The 20,283-nt window shown below is 39.7% G+C and overlaps 1 protein-coding gene across 2 annotated transcripts; it reads right to left on the bottom strand.

The window, feature by feature from the left end:
- Nucleotides 1-1,397: 1,397 nt before the first annotated feature.
- pibf1 (progesterone immunomodulatory binding factor 1) lies at nt 1,398-19,992 on the bottom strand. Of its 2 annotated transcripts, XM_056395902.1 has the most exons (19): nt 19,861-19,932; nt 19,367-19,712; nt 19,059-19,159; nt 18,426-18,624; nt 18,170-18,289; nt 17,021-17,154; nt 16,289-16,397; nt 16,049-16,168; nt 15,892-15,953; nt 15,551-15,676; nt 14,824-14,922; nt 10,230-10,395; nt 8,686-8,836; nt 7,717-7,807; nt 6,875-6,977; nt 4,600-4,730; nt 3,193-3,277; nt 1,875-2,054; nt 1,398-1,596 (listed from the first exon to the last, which is right to left on the bottom strand). In XM_056395902.1, the coding sequence occupies exons 2-19, from the start codon at nt 19,631-19,633 to the stop codon at nt 1,543-1,545; spliced, it is 2,298 nt and encodes a 765-aa protein (XP_056251877.1). In that variant the 5' UTR covers nt 19,634-19,712; nt 19,861-19,932; the 3' UTR covers nt 1,398-1,542. The 2 variants fall into 2 exon arrangements, with proteins under 2 accessions (XP_056251877.1, XP_056251878.1); XM_056395903.1 differs by lacking the exons at nt 1,398-1,596; nt 1,875-2,054 and adding an exon at nt 2,404-2,693 and having other exon boundaries at nt 19,367-19,992.
- Between the last annotated feature and the right edge of the window lie 291 nt (nt 19,993-20,283).

Here is a 20,283-nt window from a genome sequence, read left to right as displayed (position 1 = left end):
ACAGGATCGGCCAGACCCCATACACATCCATAAAGGCAGTGAAGGTTAAACTCACGTACCAGCCTTTTTATTTGTTAAACAACACATTTCTGTGACCGTCTTAAGCTTTTATGAAACAATATCTTTAAATCTGGAATGTGCAGTGCCCTACTATGATCTTTTACTTAAATAAAAGTAGTAGTGCCATGGTTGTAGTAAATATTCTTACAGGTAAAAGTACAAACGTCCCAAATTTTCATTTTAGGATAAAACATATTTTTCATCACAAATATTGCATTCAAGTGTATTTAATTATTTTAATGCTGCAGCTGGTAAACATGAGGCTAATTCATTTATCCTAATCTATAATATTGCATCACAATTTATTAGTTGATTACATTATATATCAATCATTCAAATCTAGTAACTACAAACTGAAGCTGTCAAATAAAGTGAAGGAGAAAGTACAGTACTTGTCTCCAACTGAGTTAAATGAGTTATATACTGTGCTTCCTTGTCTGCTGTAAACCTTTAAGGTTTATTCTGGATTTACTGTGTCATTTACATAAAGTAAAGGATTTGTGACACATTAAAACAAGAATGGCCAAATGTCTTTTATTAGACTCCCTATGCCTCCTAAAGGCTGAGATCATTCATATTTCCTGAGCCACAGATGACATTACTATTTCTATTGACAAGTAAAATGAACTTCTTCTACAACATTGGTGGAGTGGTGGATCTTACATTTTTTAACAGGACAACGTTGTATAGTGAAGCATGGTGTTATTTTGCTTTCAACATTATTTACAAACGATAAAATCAATTTTTAACTTGCAGTTTATGAGAAATACTTCAGCATTGACAACTAAGAAATAAAAGGGGCTGCATTTATTGTTTGTTCTAGTTATTCAACATAACAAGAAAATAAGATGGTGTATTGTGATGTATTGTAGGCCCACTTAGAAAAAGCATTTGAGTAAAAAGGGAAAAAAAAAACTGATGAAAAATTACAAAACAACTTTACAGCAGTCCTCTAGCCAAGTTTAATATGACACCGATAAGAACATGGTCTGAAATGATAAAGCTATGCCTGCTATGTCTATATTTAAAGCCAAAGGAGCCTCAGCTAGTGCAAATCAAAGGCTAAAGTTCCTGCAATGCTGTTTGTCTGTGGCCACCAGTATCTGCAAACCTGGAAAAGATGAGGAAATAATGATAGACAGACCTAATAAAACAGACCACTGCCAAGAAAGAGGAATTTTTGGGCAGTCAGTTAGTTAGGAATGTGTACCCTGTGGAAGGTAATACTTCTGGTTTTGGACCAGAGAATTTATCCTCTCGGAACAATACGTAACCAAGGATGAGAACAAACAAAAGACAAAAAAAAACCAACAAAAAAAAAACACTTTGACACCAGCAACAGTTTCTACTTTTATATTTCAAAAGCCGAAATTTGAAATGTAATTTACAAGTTTAAAATACATACGTCGTACTTGGTAAAACATAAGATTGTTAAAACCCTGAGTGACAATTAATAGCAGTAGGAGTAACACAACTGACTATTCATTTGGGTTTCTGCTTCAGCTTTTGGTACCAGTCAGGAACTTCTTTCTTGGTCTGGAAATGAAAGCGACAGAGAGGGAAAAGGATGGTTAGAAGTCTGAAGTGAGGCACGACAACAGGATTCACCTGTTTGGCTTTTTCATGATCCTAAAACATATACTATAGCATATCTTTTCTCAGCTGATTGCACTATAAAGCTCAAATGAAACCAAATGTCAGAAAAGTAATTTATCATGTCCTGACAACCTTTAGTGCTCCTTTGTCTGAACTTCTGTCCAGGCAGGTTAAAGTGGTTTGACTCATACAAGGGTGTTGCCAAGTTAGACACTTACAAATACAGTGGGTTTTGGTTTGTTTGGTGACTCTTCTTCTGTGGTCCTGTTAGTGCGTTTGGACTGCTGTTTTCCTACACCAGAGGTCCTGATACCGGTTTTATCTGTTTCCAACAGGTCTAGAGCGTCTCCCTGTCTGGGCCGCATGCTGATCAGGACCTGCTTCATCACCGCCAACTCCTGGAGAATCACATGGTTCATCAAAATAAGGATGTGAAAACAAGGGTAAAACAATAAACAGGAATCTTTATGAGAAATAACTGGGAGTGTTGTGTGTAAAAGGCCAGAAATCTCAACAACATCATCAGGTCGTGTTTTCACAGAAATTCTGTCACTAGAATTCAAATAGGGGTGAACTAAAATTCATATCTACAAATATTTTGTATGATTTGAATACATTCAAGCAAACATTATAACATAATATTTTAAGATGATACTTTTTCAGCATTTTGTCATCACAGGCCGACGCAGCTGAACTCTTAAGGACAAACTATGGGACAACTTGCAATAAGTTCAACAAGCCCAAGGGTCTGCAGGGGTGGCAGCAGGGCAGAGGGGAGAACTCTGGGCCATGTCACGGTTCTATTTATCACCCCTGAGGACATGAGCCCTGGCATGTCACACACACGCACGAGCACACACACATACACAAAAATGCACACCCGAACACACACGCACCCTAGTGGCATCCCAAGCAGCCAAGCTGAGGAACAGCTGTCTATGACAGGGCACATACTTCGTACAGCAAACGGCTGGCTTTGGGGGGGGGGCACTCCCACGCGCACACTCATACGAGCACACGCAATCTTGAAGGAAACACTGCAACACAGTGCAATAATTTGTCTGGTGTGAGTATCAAAAGCCTGTTCATTTTAAGTGTCAAAAGCGGAGTTGCAGTGATTTGTCAATTAATTGATAAGTTGATCAACAGAAAATCAGCAACTGCTTCGATTATTGATTGTTTGTCATTTTACAAGCAAAAATAACAAATTTAATTGTTCCAGGTTCTCAAATGTGAGAATTAGCTTAAATTATATCAAAATATTTTTAGGTTTTAGTTGGACAAAAGAAGACATTTAATGACGTCTCTTTTGGCTCTAGGAAATTGTGGTGGACGTTTTTAAACAATGATGTTTTATACACCAAACAGTTAGCTGGAAAATAATCTTTAGTTGCAGCCATAATGGAAAAGGTTTTCATATAATTTCATTGCTACAGTTTGATCGTTGCAGTTACATAACATCCAACTGGAAAATATCTAACAGGTACACATAACAAACAGCTAACATCCAACAGCAAATATCATTTTAATGTATACCTCTCGATGGTTAAGGAGTCTCTCCAGATCGGCGGCCATGTTGTTTTTCACCCGTTGCAGAGCAGTCCGTTCTTTCCTCAGAAAACTGGGGTTACACCCAAAAACAGGCAGAGATGAGACAAATAATAGACAATTATTACTATACTTACCGTTATTAATATTACATCACTATATTCTGGTTACTTATAGGGTCATGTGAAACTTGTAGTACAGGTTAAGCCCATGAATCCCTGACGGTTTATGTGATTCATTAAGGCAGGATATTTCAAGGTTGCAGAAATAGTGCAATACATTGTATACAATCGATGTCCACGTTAGTTTACTTTGCTTTACCATGGGGTGAGGCTTTGGTCAACTCGGATCAGGTGTGTAGGTGTGGTGTACATTGTAATTTGAATGCTGCTTCATTTGTGTGAATGTGCACCAAGTATGGTTTAAGTGGAATGAGAAAAAACCATCAATAGCCAAATAATACATTGAACATGAGCCATAAATCTCTAAAATATACTAAATAAGCATCTTTTAAGCTTTTTTCAGGTTTGTGACTCTTATATGTTGAGAGCAAAACTAAAGTTCTCAACAGTACTGTCCAAGTGTTCTTTCCTAGGGCTGTGAAACGTACAAGCAGGAGCTTGTAATAGGGGAGCAAACCATTTCGCAAATCTTAACTGCTCGGTAGCCTGATCACCTTTTACTGAGAACCTTGGGGGAAAAAAAGCCTGAGATCTGCCTCTGCTGACACATTAATCTGAGCCAATTTGAGCTGAGGGGATTTTGATCACCAAACAACTGTGAATACAATTAATATTTAAGACAAAGAGCTTGCAGTACATAAAGTGAGAATCTCCTGTGAGCTGTGTTTCTACTGCTTAACAGATAGCACTGCACAGCCACAGGAAAACTTCAACACCTTTGTCAGATGGGGAGGCTTGAGAAGCTGGAGAGGGTTCTAAAAGGATTTTTTTCACTCTCCTGCTTGCCTCAGGTGAGCGCTCAGTGGTAGTGAGCAGCAAGAGAAAACCTGCAGTCTGTCAGTTTGCATATTTCTCAGGTGAAAATACAGAGGGGTACTGAGGGGATTTAGGTCAGTGCCAGGTAGCTTTAAGTGAGCTGAAATACTCATTTATTGGGCATAGACAAACACGCGCAGGTTTGCACAAAGTCAGAATGAGCTAGGTAGGACAGAAGACGACAGAAGTCGACAGAAGACAATAAAGCAGAAGACGCCCAGGGGTGGGGAGGTATGGCCTGTTGCCATGATGAGTAAACTACAAGGAATAAAATTTTAAAAATTAAACTGACAAAGAGTTTGGCAAGCAAGGCAGTGGTCTTTAATTTAAAATGGCATGTGTGTTGATCTTTTCAATTCATTTTCTTATCTGCAGATGCGTGTTTCTGTACATGTACCTGACATCATCCTCCAGCAAGGTGATACGTTCCTTCAGCATGCTGATCTGTGCGTCCCTTTGTCTCACCGTCTCAATCAGGTAGCTATAGGGCTGCTGCGTCTGCTGTAACAGCTGGTTGGCTGCCAACAACTGAGAAACACCGCATATATGTGAAGAACTGAGCAATAACTGGAGCAATTACTTCAACTTACTTACTTCAACTTTTTTTCAGTTAATGATGCACCTAAAACTCAGATCTACATTTTTTCATGTGCTGTGCCACTCTATGAACTGTGGAGTCATGACGTACTATACTGAACGTGATTTTAACATTCACCTGTTTGATGTTAGTAGTTAAGGAATATTTCACTTTAAAACTGACTTTACATGCAGTTAATATCACAATATTTTAACCTTTTTGCAATTCTTTATTTAGAGGATAACTGAGAGCATTTCACCAATTGCAGAGAAATAGCTTTGAAGCTACAAAGTATTAGAAGTCTGCAGCAAATGAACAACATGGCCTAAACCCCTTCCCTTCTCAGTATCCTTCTTTTTTTCCTTTTTATAGACAATATGTATCCAATAGAATATCCCATAACTATTTTACATTCCAAAAAGAGAATGTATAATAACGCAGGTGTGCATTAACATGTTGGGAGACAATCCAGTAAGTTATTTTAGATTCTGCAACAGAAAATAACAAGAAATCTATATAGTGTGTGGCCATGACCGCATAAAATAGTGAAATTCTGTCAGTATTTGTGAGGTGACAACCAAAGCTAAGATTTCCTCATCTCTGACGTCCTTGTGGCTTCAGTGTCCATAAAATTTTTTTTTATTAAAAGCAGTACTGCACTCAAATTAGAGATTAAGATATAAAATGGAAATCCTAACAATCTCGTTCTTGCAAATACTGACTGAAAAGCACCTTAGTACAGTTTTAATGATCCCTCATACAAGGTTGCATGTTCTAATCTGCACCTAATGCAGTATTGCTCACCCAGTATCATGTTTAAAATCTGTGAAACAATAGATAAAGTTTGGTGGGTTGTTACACATTAAACCACTTTTATAGCCAGCCAGTAGTGAGCAGAACTGGGTGGGAGGGTCAGGACAATAGTTAGTTAGTCAGGGCATCTGTGTGGGTGGTTAAGTGGTTAACACCCTTGCCTTTTCTATGAATAAGAAGTATAATTTTTCACCCTTTCCTTTCATACTCGATGAATCATGAGGTATTCCATACAAGTGCCAGTAAGTCACAGCTGACAGGTGAATGCCTGGTTTATTTAGTCTCAAATCTGCCCAGCCTCTCTATTCTGTCTTGCAAAATCTCTCCTCTCACTGAGATTATAATTAGGAACAGGGAACACGCAAGCACACTGGCTGCTGAAACTGTCCTTCTCATCACTTCAAACCTAACTGGTTGATTTCTAGCATCAGAGCACGAATAGTAGACGTGTGACTTCACACACAGTCACACACATGACAAAATACACACACCCTAAATTCAAGTCTTACCGTTGAACACACATGCACATGGTGTGCCAAACACAACAAAAGCCCCAATGATTGCTGCAGTGAGTTGTTGGGAGAGTGGAGAGCATGGCCGTCACGGTTTTTGGCCCTGTTTCCCACTCTGTCAACAGATGTGACAGGTACTAAGACTGCAACTTTTTGCTCTTTTCATGCAAGGTCTGCCATGTCTGCTGTCTGCTCTCATACAACCTGTCATTTTCCTGACACAAGTTTAAAAAGCTAGAAATTTGACAGGACCATTGTTAAACTTGGACAAAAAGGTACGGTACACTCTCATCAATGAGTCCTGAAGTGTGTTTAATGATATATGTGGTGACCAACCGCACAAGCTGCTCCATTCAAATTTTTTGGGTCATTTTTTCCTAGGATAAAGGCACCCCAAGTGTGGTTTCATGCCACGGCTGAATCTGCCTTTAAGAGAGCAATTAGACGTTCTCTCGCCATTGACTTGAACAGCAGAGAGCCGTGTGATGGTGTGAGGCGGTAAACGGCGGATGATGAGAGAGGAGCCACAGATCTTGACTCTGTGATAATGACTCTATTATGTCATCAGAGAGAGGTAAAAGCCAGGTGAAATAAATCATTATGACTTTCATAGAAATAACCATAATCTGAGTTGGGAGATTTGTGACTGTGAGAAAACAAGCGCGTTTTTAGTGCTTTGACCTTAAAATAAACTTAATCCAATTGATGATGGCACACAGGCAAACAAGCACCTGGGTGTAGCATGTGTGTCTATGTTTGTATGTGTTTACCTCTTCAGATATCTGTCCGGTCTGTGACTTGTGTCTCTCCAGCTCTCTCCTCAGTGACGTGTTTTGCCTCTCGAGCTGCAGCACCCTGCGGGCCAGGTGAACGCTGCGCGATAACCACCACAAACACAATTAATGAAAATTCCAAAACATGACAACGCCAACAACTTTACACTAGTGTGTGTTTCCACGTTATGTCACCTACAGTTTATGTAGCCAAAGACAAGATGCAAGGTGCAAGTGTTTTAGAGTATTGTTTTCAGAAAACACATTGAAGGACTACAAGCAAATAATTGTTTAAATTTCTGAGGCAAATCTAGACTGAACATAAATTTTAAAGCCTCTATGTGAACAATTTGAAAATTCTCCAGCATGGTAGGAGGTATCACACAAAACAATGTGGGTGACAGCAGTTGCACACTGATTTCAAAGTTGTCTTAAAAAGTACGAAGCACCACACACACGATACACTGGACACAATTTTAGCCAAATGCAGAGGACTGTGATGCATAGTCACAGTTAATCACCACAATTCAATGTAAATGGTAGAAATTCACCAGTTAAGGACAACAGGCAGAAGATTGTGAACTGATATAATTGGTTTCGGGACATTTAAATGTTCAAATGTATTATGAGGTAGAAAAGATATTCAAAATGTTCGGTTTGCTAGACATTAAGGATGTTACACAATGCATTTTGTTGAGAGCTGAATATAAAACATGAAAATATACAATAAAATCAAAATTGCTGTATGGTCTGGAAGGAAACTCGACACTTAGTTTTTATGAAGTGGTTTCTCTCACAATATGTGTGAAAGAAACCACTGTGTGTCTCATGTACTATACCTCTGCTTTAGTCGTCTTTTGGCCGTTGTGGGAACATTAGCTCCATAGCCGTATGAGAACAAAACTCTCTCTGCCTCCTCTTCATTCTCAACTGGCAACAGACACATATGTATACTGTCAATACATCTCCAAGGCCATTATAACCTTGTGGCACTGTGAGGCTGCTTCAGGGCTTCTGCAGGGTTCATCAAGTTAAAGTTAAGACTTTTTGAGACTTTTAACACCACATAGTCTGCAATGCAATACATTTTTCACAGTCATGAAGATATAAAAGACATAAATAAAAATCAGTGTGGACAAGACCTAAAATTATTGAACTGCATGATTTTATTGACACTTCACACACATTTGGTAGTACACATTTCGGTAGTACCTCCCAGCTGTATATAAGTATATTTCCTAATAATATAATTAATTCATCATTAAAGATGACCTTGGTAAGCAGCCAAAAATGCATCAATAAAGGGATGGATTATCCATTTAAAATAACTATCAACTAGTTTCTAGCTAGTTAAGCTAAAGACAAAACACCCTGTACCAGCTTTACACCTTATAACTGGCCTGCCTAATATTATACATATTTAAGATTTCTGTAGATGAAATTCAAGACTGTTTAATACCATCTACAGCTTTTTTTGAGGGCACTAGATTCAACGCTTTTTACAACTTTTCAAGACCTGCAGATACCCTGTGTTTTTATTTGTCTGGGCTTTTGTAAATCTGTTGGAAAACTGTAGTAAATATCCATTCTCACAATACACCTCCCTAATAGCAATTACTGATTTTCCCTACATCATAATCAAATATGATGCTATTTGTAAATTTTATTACACACATTCTCTGATGCCAGACTCCTGTTCAATTTACCCGAAAAGTATCAGTGTCTGTTTGTTTGTGCTTTTATCTTTCTGACTTTACAGTAATGTGTGTAATGTAATGGGCACCACAAAGCTAGTGCTGCGTTCTTACTTTCAGCCACCTGCATGGTGACTTGGTCCAACTCTTGCTCCAGCTTTTCGTACGTCTCCAGCCGAGAAGCCTGCTCGGCATTCTGAGCCTGCAGCTCCGTCACCCGCTTCTCTGATGACGTCTGCAGCCTGTAAAACTCCTGAGTGAGGAGCTGAGGGACACGAGGAAAGGAGAGAGAGAACAGCAGAAGAGAGAGAGAAGTAGCATTGTTTTCTGTGGTAGTCAGCTGAAATTTTTTTTTAAACCTTGTACAAAATGATGTGTGATGGTGTATTTTTTTTTGCTGATTATTCAATTATTATATCATTTACTATTAATTTTTGCAGTATTAGGGCTGTAACTTATTTTCCAATGACAACAAAACTAATGCAGATGTTGCAAGCTTCAAATTCTGTTTTACTGTGTTCTAATGTTGGTTAAACTAAAAGAACAAAACACAGATGAAACAGTTTTGAAGTTCTATTTATCAGCTAAGCTAGTGTTCTTAATTTCGGTGGCAATTTGAATAATTAAAATGCTTTTCATGTTCTTTACACTAAAACACAACACTAAAAACTCCAACATCAGAACCTGTTCTTAAAAAGACAAAATATCCCTTTTCTTCCACGATCATACGCAATGCATCATTATAGCATGTATGTCCCTCTGGCAAGCAGGATAGGGTTAAATCCAGGTGAAGAGGTGGAACTACACTAGGTGCATCAAGACATCAACAACAATCCGCACTCAATTAACTTCTTGTATAAATGGGTGTGCCACAGTCGAGTGAGATAATATTGGCGCCACTGGACAAACATACAAAGACTGGGAAGACATATTCCTGAGAGTGGAACATTAATCTTTAAGAGCTATGAATTTAAAGATCTGTAGTGCAGTTTTGGTTGTATTAATTCATGTGATGTTTGCAGCAAGCACTTTACTGTCTTTCCTAGCCTAGGTGTAGGGACTTTGATTTAAGAAACACTTAAGGTGACAATCTGTAAATCTGAGCACAAAGAAAAAGGAATAGTTTCACTTAGGTTGACTCTATTATTCTCTGTGATGAACGTACCCTGGGCCTCCACAGAGCTCCACTGAGCCTGATTAAAAACTGCTGGGTAGAATAAGTGACTGTAATCATTCATGTCATCCTTCACAATTTAAGTAAAACATTGAGCGTGTCATTTGCAGCAAAATTTGCTCCAGGTACAGAACCAATAACTGCACCTGGACAACAGAGGAACATCAGGAACACTGTCACACTGCTTTTCACAATATCTTGTCACTGTCTCTAAAAATGAATGTGCCATCAAAAACATGTAAGCAGAAAATGACTGAAGACCTACATCACATACAAATGTTCAACATGATTTTCTATTTTTTCTCCATTTATAATGATGATTGCTTCCTGTTGAAAATGTTAATAACGGGGTAAAAGGGGATTTATGAATCACAAGTGTGATTCTTTCACAAGTTTATCATTTAATATCTATTAAACGATCTAAAATGATTTCCAGTCCTTCTGAACTACAAGCCCAGGACTAATGTTAATGAGACTGAAGTACCTCCAGTTTCTTCTGCTGTTTCTCACACTCCACCTGGCACTGGGCGAGGGCCTTGGCCGTCTCTTCCTTGACCATCTGAGCGCGCTCAGCTTCGAAAGAGTGCAGCTTGGCCTGGTTGGACAGTTCGGCTACCCGGCTGTCAGTACCCAGCTGGAGCTGACGAAACCTGCACGGAGACACACAGATGGACACGCATGGGAATAAATATGAATGTGAGGAGGTGTGTTTAAAAAAAAAAAAAAAAGTGAGATCATGTGTTTTGGTGCAGACAGAGATGTGGAGATGTGGACGAGTCGAGTTCACAAAGCAGCTGCATTTCACACAGACAATAAGCTCAGCTCTGGGCTCCTGGTTGAACTCAGACATGCAATGTTGCAATGTCTTCCTTCCAAAAGATGCAATTACATTTAGTGAAAATGTGCATGTTTATTTCGAATTAGGCAATGAAGTGATTGTGTCCTGTGCAGTGAACAACTTTTGAGTTTTTTCTGTTCTAAGTGTTTAGTGGCACCTAATAGCTTGGCAACTACAGTATTACAGTCACCCAGCAGGAAAGCCAAGTCATCAATCATCTCTTGATATAAGAGTATTTCTCAATGATGCTCGCAGCGATGTTAGGTCTTATTTGATCTTCCATGATTCTAGTTGGCAGCAAGAGAAAGGTGTTTCGACTTAAATGTTTGGTAATTACAAAAGAACGACAGAGACAGAATGCACCTATAGTTTCTGTTTTCAGATGATATAACTCATACATGAAGTCAAAGCCTTGTCACATAAATGAATGGGAGTGTATGGGCACGCTCGCACACAACACAGACAGTTAGAAGCACCTTGCCCTCAAAAAAAAGAAAATTATGATTGATTATCAATATACCAATACCAAACCTCCTAATGTGCACAAATTAACAAAACTGCAAACAGTGAGGTAGTTGATAACTTTGATAATAGTTTAAAGTCATTTATCAGACAGAAACATCTCAAACATTTGTTAATTCTGAAGAATTAATTCATTAATATGAGAATTTTCTGCTTTGCTCTGTTTTATGTCTCAAATTGAGTATCACTGGCTTTTGGACTGTGGGTTGGATAAAGAAAAAAGCAATTTGAAGACATTACAATGAGCCTTATTATGAAGGGTGTTTTTCTTTGTTTTCAGATATTTTATAGATTAAACAATTAATTGATCAATTAAATAAAACAGCTCAACAAATATGAAAAGAATCATTTACTGCGGCTCTCAAAGTAAAACAAGAACTGGAAACATATTTTCGAGCCGAGTGCTCTTCCTCAGGCAGCTTTCAAGCATGCACACACACACTCCATCAAGCCACAGAGGTTGGTTGGATAATATTAATAACTCTCGATTACAGCTGACCTGATGGGATTTCATCATCCATAGAGCACAGGCCTGAGCTGTGTGCTCACAGTGACAGACATGTACACATGGCCGACATTTTATGCCTCCTTTTATTAATTGCGACTGCAATCGAGATGCAAAGAAGCAAAATGTTCCTAAAAAAAGCATAACTTCCAGGAGAGTAGTCAGCCATGTTCTTTCTCTGTCATTTCAAATGCCAATTTCACTGGAAATATTTACAGCTACAGTACGCTAGAGTGCCCGAATCAGGGGTTCCCCGTGGCAATTTTGTTACAACAATTTGATGTTTGCTAGAAGGGGTGAACATGGAAAACCGTACTTAATACTTTGTTTTGGGCAAGTTGATCACCGTAACTGATATTCTGAAATAGAGTGCTGAGATTCAAGCTGGCTCTCTATGCTACGATCATCTGACGCCATTTCAGGCTTGTCCGCCTCATTCTTTGCCCCAAAATAGGGGCATGCGTGGGGTTAGGTGTTAAGGGCTTGCAGCTCGCATCTGTCGTTGCTGGCTTGCGATGCGATGCTCAGAGGGAATGTGATCGCAGCAGAGAAAGAGTGGAAGGGAGAGTGAAGTGTGTGCGTGAGTGTGTATGAAAAGACCAACAGCTGGTGGTTTGGATCTAGAGAAATGACTGGCATGTAGTAGTAACCCAGGACAGGGGCACTACTACTACTGGTGCTGCTGCTGTGTGTGTGTGTGTGTGTGTGTGTGTGTGTGTGTGTGTGTGTGTGTGTGTGTGTGTGTGTGTGTGTGTGTGCCTGTGTACAGTAGCAAGAAAGAGTAAGGGAACCCTTTTGAATCATCATCATCATCTTCATTTATGTACAAAATATTCTTCAGATATAGTCAGATCTTCATCCAAGTTACGATAATGAACAAACACAATCTATTTTAACTAATAACACACAAATCATTGTGTTGTTCTTGTACTCACTGTATACTTCTTTAAATTATTCACAGTGTAGGTTGGAAAAAATGTGTGAACCCTTCGGCATGACCTGAAGAGAGCCGGACACCAGACATCCTGAGAATATGTCTGACCTGAAGCTGTTCTGTAAGAAGAATAGTTCAAATTTCCTCCTTAATGTTGTGAAGGTCTGATCAGCAGCTACTGGAAGAGCTTGTTTGAGGTCATTAGGTCATCACTTACTTTTGCCACCAGCACTGTGAATGTTTAATGGTTGTGTTCAATAAATGCAAAAAAGATTATAATTGTTTCTGTGATATCGGCTTAAGCACATTGTGTCTGTCTACAATTGAGACGTACATGTTGATCAGATCACATTTTATGTCCAAATACTTTTTCTCGCCACTGTGTGTGCATCCCCCGTCTGCCAGCTGCAGACACAACATTGTAACACAAAGTTTAAAAAAAAAAAAAAAAAAAAAAACGTCCCAAGTGATACATGAACAAAAATTAAGACATGGTGGAAACATATTTCTCTATATGATTCCTCTCAATACTTAACCTATGTGTGTGTGACTAGAAAGTTCAGGTGCAAATGCACATCATGTGTTCATATAAGACAGACATGTATGTATACAGCAGAACTGGCTAAGATAGGAGGGTGACCGAAATATCTCCCCCAATAAGAAAAATGCAGGCTTTAAGCATGCGTGCGTGCGTGCGTGCGTGTATCAGGACTCACAATATATCTGTTGCAATTTCCATGCAAGATTTGAAACTCCCTACAAGGCCATGACCCAGAGGCACCTTTCCAGGCTATACTGACAAAGGCATTGTTGCCTGGAGCAGAGACAGGGACTGGCAGCTTGAACACAAAACACTAAGAGCAAGTGTGGAAGTGGGAAATGACTAAAAAGCTATAAAAGTTAGACAAAATGAGGAAAAAGCAAAAAGGCCAAATTTTAGATACCACAAAAGAATCACAGTTGAGTTCACTTTGTCAATGCATAAGCTTTGTCAGTAGCAAGAAAAGGTTTAAAGAATCTATTCAAAATCATCAGCCACAGTTTTCTTCAACATACAGGTTGTCTTCAGTTACTACACTGTATCCTGGCTGTCACTTTGCATTCAGCCTGTGCTGACAGTCCAGAGAAGCAGGAAAACAGGTCAGAGACACCAGCTGGTACTAAACTGACCTCCAGTGAACTCTGACTTCCATGTAACCCTCTGACCCCTCCCTTAAAGCAAAAAATGTTCATGTGATCTTTAGTAAGAGATGGGAAGCCACAGCCACCAAAGTCCTGCCACACCCACAACAAGCGCTAATAGCAGACTGCTGCAGGCTCACACATCAGCATCAGAACGACAACAAGGAATACTAAGGAGTTCAAACTGATCATAAGCTTAAATTAATAATACGCAAAGTAGAACTTAATCACTAATAACCACAGAAACTATTCTTGCTTTGGCCAGCTCCCCAACACACACACACACACACACAACACGCAAACATTTTGATGGCTGGCCAACAAAGACAAGGAATTAATTCAAAATATGATGTGCTGTGCTGTGACAACAAAAGAACTGTACCAACTGGGCCAGGTTTTCTTGACAGTTTAACCGTTGCCCTGGGGCGAAGTTCCTTAACTTTCCCTGATATATAGCCTATTAAAAGTGCACCCAGGAAGCAACCTGCATTTAAGTGCAGCAGTTGTACTTAAGATCATTTGACTCCCAAAGCACCCCTGGTCTGGAGCTGTTGAACATGCTGTATGCCTAAATGCTACATCATGTCAGGGATCAGTGATGATGTAATCCTTCTTGATTATTTATTCACCATAGTATCTAAAAGTGGCCTGTGTTACTTGTTTTATTTTATAGAATAAAAGTGCATGTTAGTCAAAACAGTGGCTTTCAGTGGTGTAAATCTAGTCATGCACAATGGTAGAAGAAAGGTTTGGTTTTATTTGTCCATGCTTTCAGGTTTCTGTCTCTTTGTTTTCGGCCTCTGTCCCTATATAATTTTTTATAATAAACAAACTAAATCCAAACTATCTGCAACAAGAAGATGTTTTTTTTTTCTTTGTTTATGTAAGTTGGATAAACTGACCCTTTCACTGACACTACTAACGTTACTTTTTGACTTGAAGTCATAGAAGAAAAAGGCAAAAAGAGAGAGAAGAAAAACAAAACTGAGTTTAGCAGTCTGTGAGTGTTCAGTGAAGCATCAACAATGTATGTACTGTATGGACTGCGTGGACATCTATATCAAATCTTTATGTGTGTGACGGACGGTAAAACTCACTGTTCCAGCAGCTGATCATATCTGGACTGAGTGTCTCTCTCAGATGCCACCGCTCTGTCTTTCTCCAGAACTGCATTGTCTCTGGCCTCACGCAAGTTCCTGGTCAAACACAGACACACAGAGATACAGATACAGACACACACAGACACGACACACACAGACACAGTCACAGACACACACACACACACAGACATAGACAGTTAAAAGATGTCCTCAACACCAGAAAACAAACCAGCATGTCCTTTTATGTTGATCATTTTATTGAGGTTATGTTGGTATTTCCGTTTCTTTTGATGCTACTGTGAAGTATCGGTGGGGAGAGCTCTTCCTTCTCTTGAATATTTGCATATACATTAAATATTTCAGCTGTTGATTTATGCTGTAATAACTGTTAATAATGATCGCGGTGTGCAGACAAGTCATCGCTTCCCTAAAACATTGCTCCAATTTGTAAATATGAATGAAGAGCTCTTCATAAAAATCTCTGCACGGTTCCCTGATAGGAGCAGGACAGCAGTACAGTGACCATATAAAGTAGGAACAACATGACAAGCTGCACATGATAAATGATAAATCTGAAAATTTCTTGGCTAAATAACATTTAATATGGCATGTTAACAAAATGTAAGAGTCCCTCTGGTTTAAATAGCACCCTTACATTTATTCATATTTTTTTTTTTACCAACATACAGTTTCTTAAGAGTTAGAAGAAAAAAAAGACTGATACCTGTTCTCCCTCTCATACATCTCCCTGGAGGTTCTCTGCAGGTTGTCTATCTCCTGGCTGGTTTTCAGCCTGATGTTCTCCAACTCCTCTCTTAACTTGGTCTCGTACTCTGACTTGTAGTAGTCTCTGTAGTGGAAAGAGGATGAAAGAAGTTATGGAAACAACATTTTCTCTTACTGGTCAGACCAGAGGTGAGACTTGCATCATAATGTTGCTGGCAGATGAAACCATCAATCTTAAAATTTGGTGAGACTAATAATTTAGGCGCAGCTTAGGTCATCCATATTTAAAAAATTAGAGCACTGGATGATAGTGACTGGTGTGAAACTGCAGAGCCTAACCTGGATGCTACATATTTTTCATAGGCGTCCTCCCTGGCTTTCTTAGTGTCTTCTAATTGTACCTGGATCACAGAGACAAGAAGTGAGAGCATGTTAGATGTTACTGCCGAATGCCTTTGGTATTAGACAGGACACCCAGCTATTCAAGAGTATGGACCTGCAGCCTCTCCAGGCGGTCTTCTTCATGTGCACACCGGACACTGAGCTCCATGTTCTGCCTGTGGAGGTACTCCTTGTCTTTCTGTAGGAGAGTCTCTGACTGCTGCAATGTTGCCACCTGGAGGGCAAGATGAGGAAAATGAAAAACTGATAAAACACACAGTACAACTAAAGATACAACAATGAGTATCATGAAGACAAAATATACGGTGAGTGTGTGTAGGTATGTGTGAAGCACCTCTTTGCTGAGTGTGTCCCTTTCCCTGGAGAGTGCAGTGTGACTCAAGTCTAGAGTCTCAAATCTCCTCTTTAACTCCTTCAGTTCTGCTTCAAAGTTGTCACGGTCCCTGGAAACCACAGTGTAAAGGGTTAACATACATTTGAACTTGCAGCTTAAATATCCGGAGTTTAAATGTAGGGGAAAACTAGAATTCATTACATTCCATTTGTTAAGTTCACAAACAATTGATTAAAGTAAAACATTTCTCTGATATAGTACACATAAAAAAAAAAAACAAACCTAAGTGTTCTGGAGTTTTGTTTTCCTGACAAAGAAAGAATACATATTTCCATGCAGTGTCCTAACCAATATCACTAATACAGCTTTTGGCTGCCAACTGGTTCCCAAATCTTTTATATTATATATAACCAAAGGGTTACAGGAGTATTTTTTTTTTTCATCACTAATGTGTAATGGGCAGCATGTTGCTCTTCGATCTATAGAAGAAACCTGTGGTGTGATTACATTTTTTTATGCTCTGGGGTCTGGAGTTTTTAGCATTTCTGTCTCCTTTCAAAGAAACAAAACCTAAAACCTGAACTGCAGCCTGCAAGGACTAGTTAGCATCCTGACCTCTCCCAATCAAATGAGTGAGGCTACAGAGAAGTCACCTCTCTTGTTCTGTCACACACACACACAGACACACACAGACACACACAGACACACACAGACACACACAGACACACACACCGTTTAATGTTTGGGTAGTTGTCTAGCCGGTAGTCCCCCTCTTGGATTTGTTGTTTGGTGTCGGCCAGCTCTAGGGTCAGTCTCTGGCTCCTCAACTCCAGCTCTGAACGTAGCCGCCGTTCTGTGTCATAGCTCTGCGGATACACATACACAACATTTACATTGCACATAGGATTCATATTATTGGGTATACTCTGCAGACAGGCAGGAATTTATCTCCCCAACATCTTACAGACAGGAATTCAGTAAGAATCCCTGTTGAGAAAACTTCCATGAGTATCTTGCTGCATGCTGTCTTGATAGTGTCATACAGTTCTGCAGATTCTCTAATAGCAAATTCATGCAGTGAAAATCACACCCTTGTCCAGGAACCATCTGAATGTATCCAAGTGAAAAAAAGAAACAACAAAGACAAAATCTTTTGAGTAACTATGTCACAATACTCATTTAGACTTGTGTTTGCCCGGAAAACACTCTCTATGCCATTACACCACCAGCAGCCAGGTTCTTTTTTTCTGACCTTGCCTTCAGCTTGTTGCATCATTATCTCATCAGTGTGTCATTTGTGCCTACAGGGCGACTGCTGACCAGATTGACTGCATGGCTTTTTTTTTTTAATGTATTCTAAACACCACAGGCTGTGAAAGTTCCACTGTGAGGATGCTGTAACTGATATGTCTAGCGTAACCAGAACATGTTTTAAGGTGATTTAAATCACGTGGGTATTTCCCATTTTCACATTTAGTTTAAAGCCTCTTGACCCTTTCAGCATTCTTCATGTGTATGCTTTCAGAACATGCCACTCAAACCCGGCAGAAGTGAGTGTTTGTTTGAAGTGTGTCTGTTTGAAGTGTTTAAAAAAACGCAACAATGCAAATGACTGGAATTCTGTCAGTATGCTCACAAACACATGACAAAAGGTTACAGAAAGGAGTGCTATGTTGATATGCTACACAAAAAAAGTTCAACAGTTACGTTCATTTGAACTTTAAAGTGAACACAAGAGTAGACAAAAATGGAAACAATAATGCACATGTGAAATAAACTGGGAAAGAAATGGTCTGTAACCTCAAAACATGGTAATTCATACTGAAAAATGTGAGAATGAAACACAGAAGTGTAGCACAAGTTTGAGTGTGTGTGAGGTACCTCCATCAAAGCCTTCATCTGGCTTCTGTGTACATCCAGCTCTTCAGTCATATTGCCTCTCTTAACAGTGAGCTCAGCCAGCTGAGTCCGCAGAGGAGTCACCACCTCATAGAAACGCATCTAAACACACACAACACAAAGTAAAGTCACCATATTTCCTGACAGATTCAACTGTATCAGATCTTGTCTCTCTGGATACCATCAGTGTGGTTGAATATGGTGGTGTACAGATCAGTGAGAGCAACCCCATACTTACAGCTACATATTCCTGTATAGAGATTTTGTCCTCAGGGAGGTCACGCAGCTCCTGGTACCTGTCCTGGGAGATGTCCAGATCCCTGAGAGACCTCCGCAGCTCTCCAGCCTTTTCACACAGCTGTCGGTTGGTCTCCTCTAGCTGCTGCTGCCTGAGCTGGATGGCCTCCATCTCCTGCTTACGCAGAACCTGCTGCTTCCTAGTGAGGACAGTCTTTGTTAGCGCAGCTCATATTTGTGCTGGGGGTACTAATGGGGTAGAAACAAGAGAAGGGGTTGTTTTTGTGTAAACTTTCTTTGTGATTCCTACAGGTTTGCCATTTTAAGGTTACGTACATTTTAAAACATTTAATTGCAGATTGGATTTTAGCCAGCGCAGTCTTCAAGTTCAAACTATTTGCATATTTTTCACAAATTCATGTGCAATTTCATTCTTTTCAAGACCTGCAGATGAGGAAATTCCTTTCTACCATTTATTATATATTAACACAGCTGTGCAGAAACCCTGAAATGATGATGACAAAATAAAAACCATACCAAAAAACTCATATTTCATAGGTTATACTAGATCTTAAAAAAAAAGCTATTAATCAACAGTAACAATTGCATCCCATTTTCCCTCCACCTTTCTCACCTGTTCTCCTCCTGAGCAAGTTTCAGCTGGCTGTCCAGTCTCAGAGCGAACACTTGTTTCTGATGTATAGCATCATTCAGTCTCTCCTCCAACTCCTCAATCTGAAAAAATATATGCAAGGAAGCAATCACAGGATTATTCTTGCAGGGCAGATAATTTTGGAAGTGTTAGCCACTGCAGCTATAGACCGTGCTTCTCTTAATGTTTATGTTACTATATGAGAGGCACAACCTGGGGATAAGTTTATGCACATAAACAGTGTCCATCTGTCCTGAGGCTCAAACTGTGCAGCATCTCTCCACTTCTACCTTAGACATATGGTCGGCCTTCATGTTGTCTATGATGAGATTCTTCTGAGAAAGCTCGATTTTCAGCAGCTGGACGTTGTGAAGGAGCTCTTTCCTCTCGATCAGCTGACGGGTCACCTTCTGGGAGCCGCCCCGCTGCTCGTCCGACGAGGAGACATCCTCGGTGGTGGGCACCGTTGTCTCCAGGCTGATGTCCTCAGACTCGAGATCCAGGGAGCTTGAGACGTTGGCTGCTGTCGGCTTCAGCTGCTGCTTCTTGGGAGGCATTTTGTATTTTTTTTGGTCCTGACTTTGTGTCCTCTTCTTCTGTAGCTAACGTTAACTACCGAGGCAAGTGACCTAGTTACTGTAGCAGAGATTACATGAGATTAGAAAGTTAATTCAAAGACATCGCGATATGTGATACTTAAACGTAGGTTTGCAGCAAGGAGAAACGGAAAATAAATTTCGACCTAGCACCACAATGACTAACTCTTTTCAGACAGCCAACTTACTCTTACTTAAAGAAAACAAGTTATGGAAGCTAATACAGCATTAACGCCACAACCTGGTGCTGACAACCATACGGAGTGAATTGTTTTTATTTTCAAGGGTCCCGCCCCGAGCCGCCTGCTAACCGCCAACGGTTCGAGTGTGGTGGCTTTGACTACAGCGTCCTCTGTGGTAATTAACGTGCAGTACCATCAACGTCCACCCGTCCGCTGTCTTTTACAATGTACAGTCATGCAGTTCCACCTCCTCACGTATAGTGGCGCTATAAAAAATTAAGTACTTCCTTTGGAAGCGGCTAACCAGCCCTTCTTCTGCTTCTTCTGCTTTGTTTTCATCGAACAAGTATTAGATGGCCAACCAAAACTAAACATAGATTTTAAACTTATTTTACATAAATACCGTTAAATGTTTTTTCGCAACTAATT

The sequence above is a fragment of the Seriola aureovittata genome, chromosome 14 (genome assembly GCF_021018895.1).
Source record: "Seriola aureovittata isolate HTS-2021-v1 ecotype China chromosome 14, ASM2101889v1, whole genome shotgun sequence".
In the NCBI taxonomy this organism is placed as follows: Eukaryota; Metazoa; Chordata; class Actinopteri; order Carangiformes; family Carangidae; genus Seriola; species Seriola aureovittata.
This window is presented reverse-complemented; position numbering and strand designations above follow the sequence as displayed.

What these genes read in the sequence shown, in the direction of transcription:
- pibf1 (XM_056395902.1), bottom strand. Translation starts at nt 19,633, where the DNA reads ATGCCTCCCAAGAAGCAGCAGCTGAAGCCGACAGCAGCCAACGTCTCA. An exon ending in AACTACCCAAACATTAAACG is followed by an intron (nt 16,398 to 17,020) that starts GTGTGTGTGTCT and finishes TGTGGTTTCCAG; the next exon opens with GGACCGTGACAACTTTGAAG. An exon ending in CCGGACAGATATCTGAAGAG is followed by an intron (nt 4,731 to 6,874) that starts GTAAACACATAC and finishes GGTGTTTCTCAG; the next exon opens with TTGTTGGCAGCCAACCAGCT.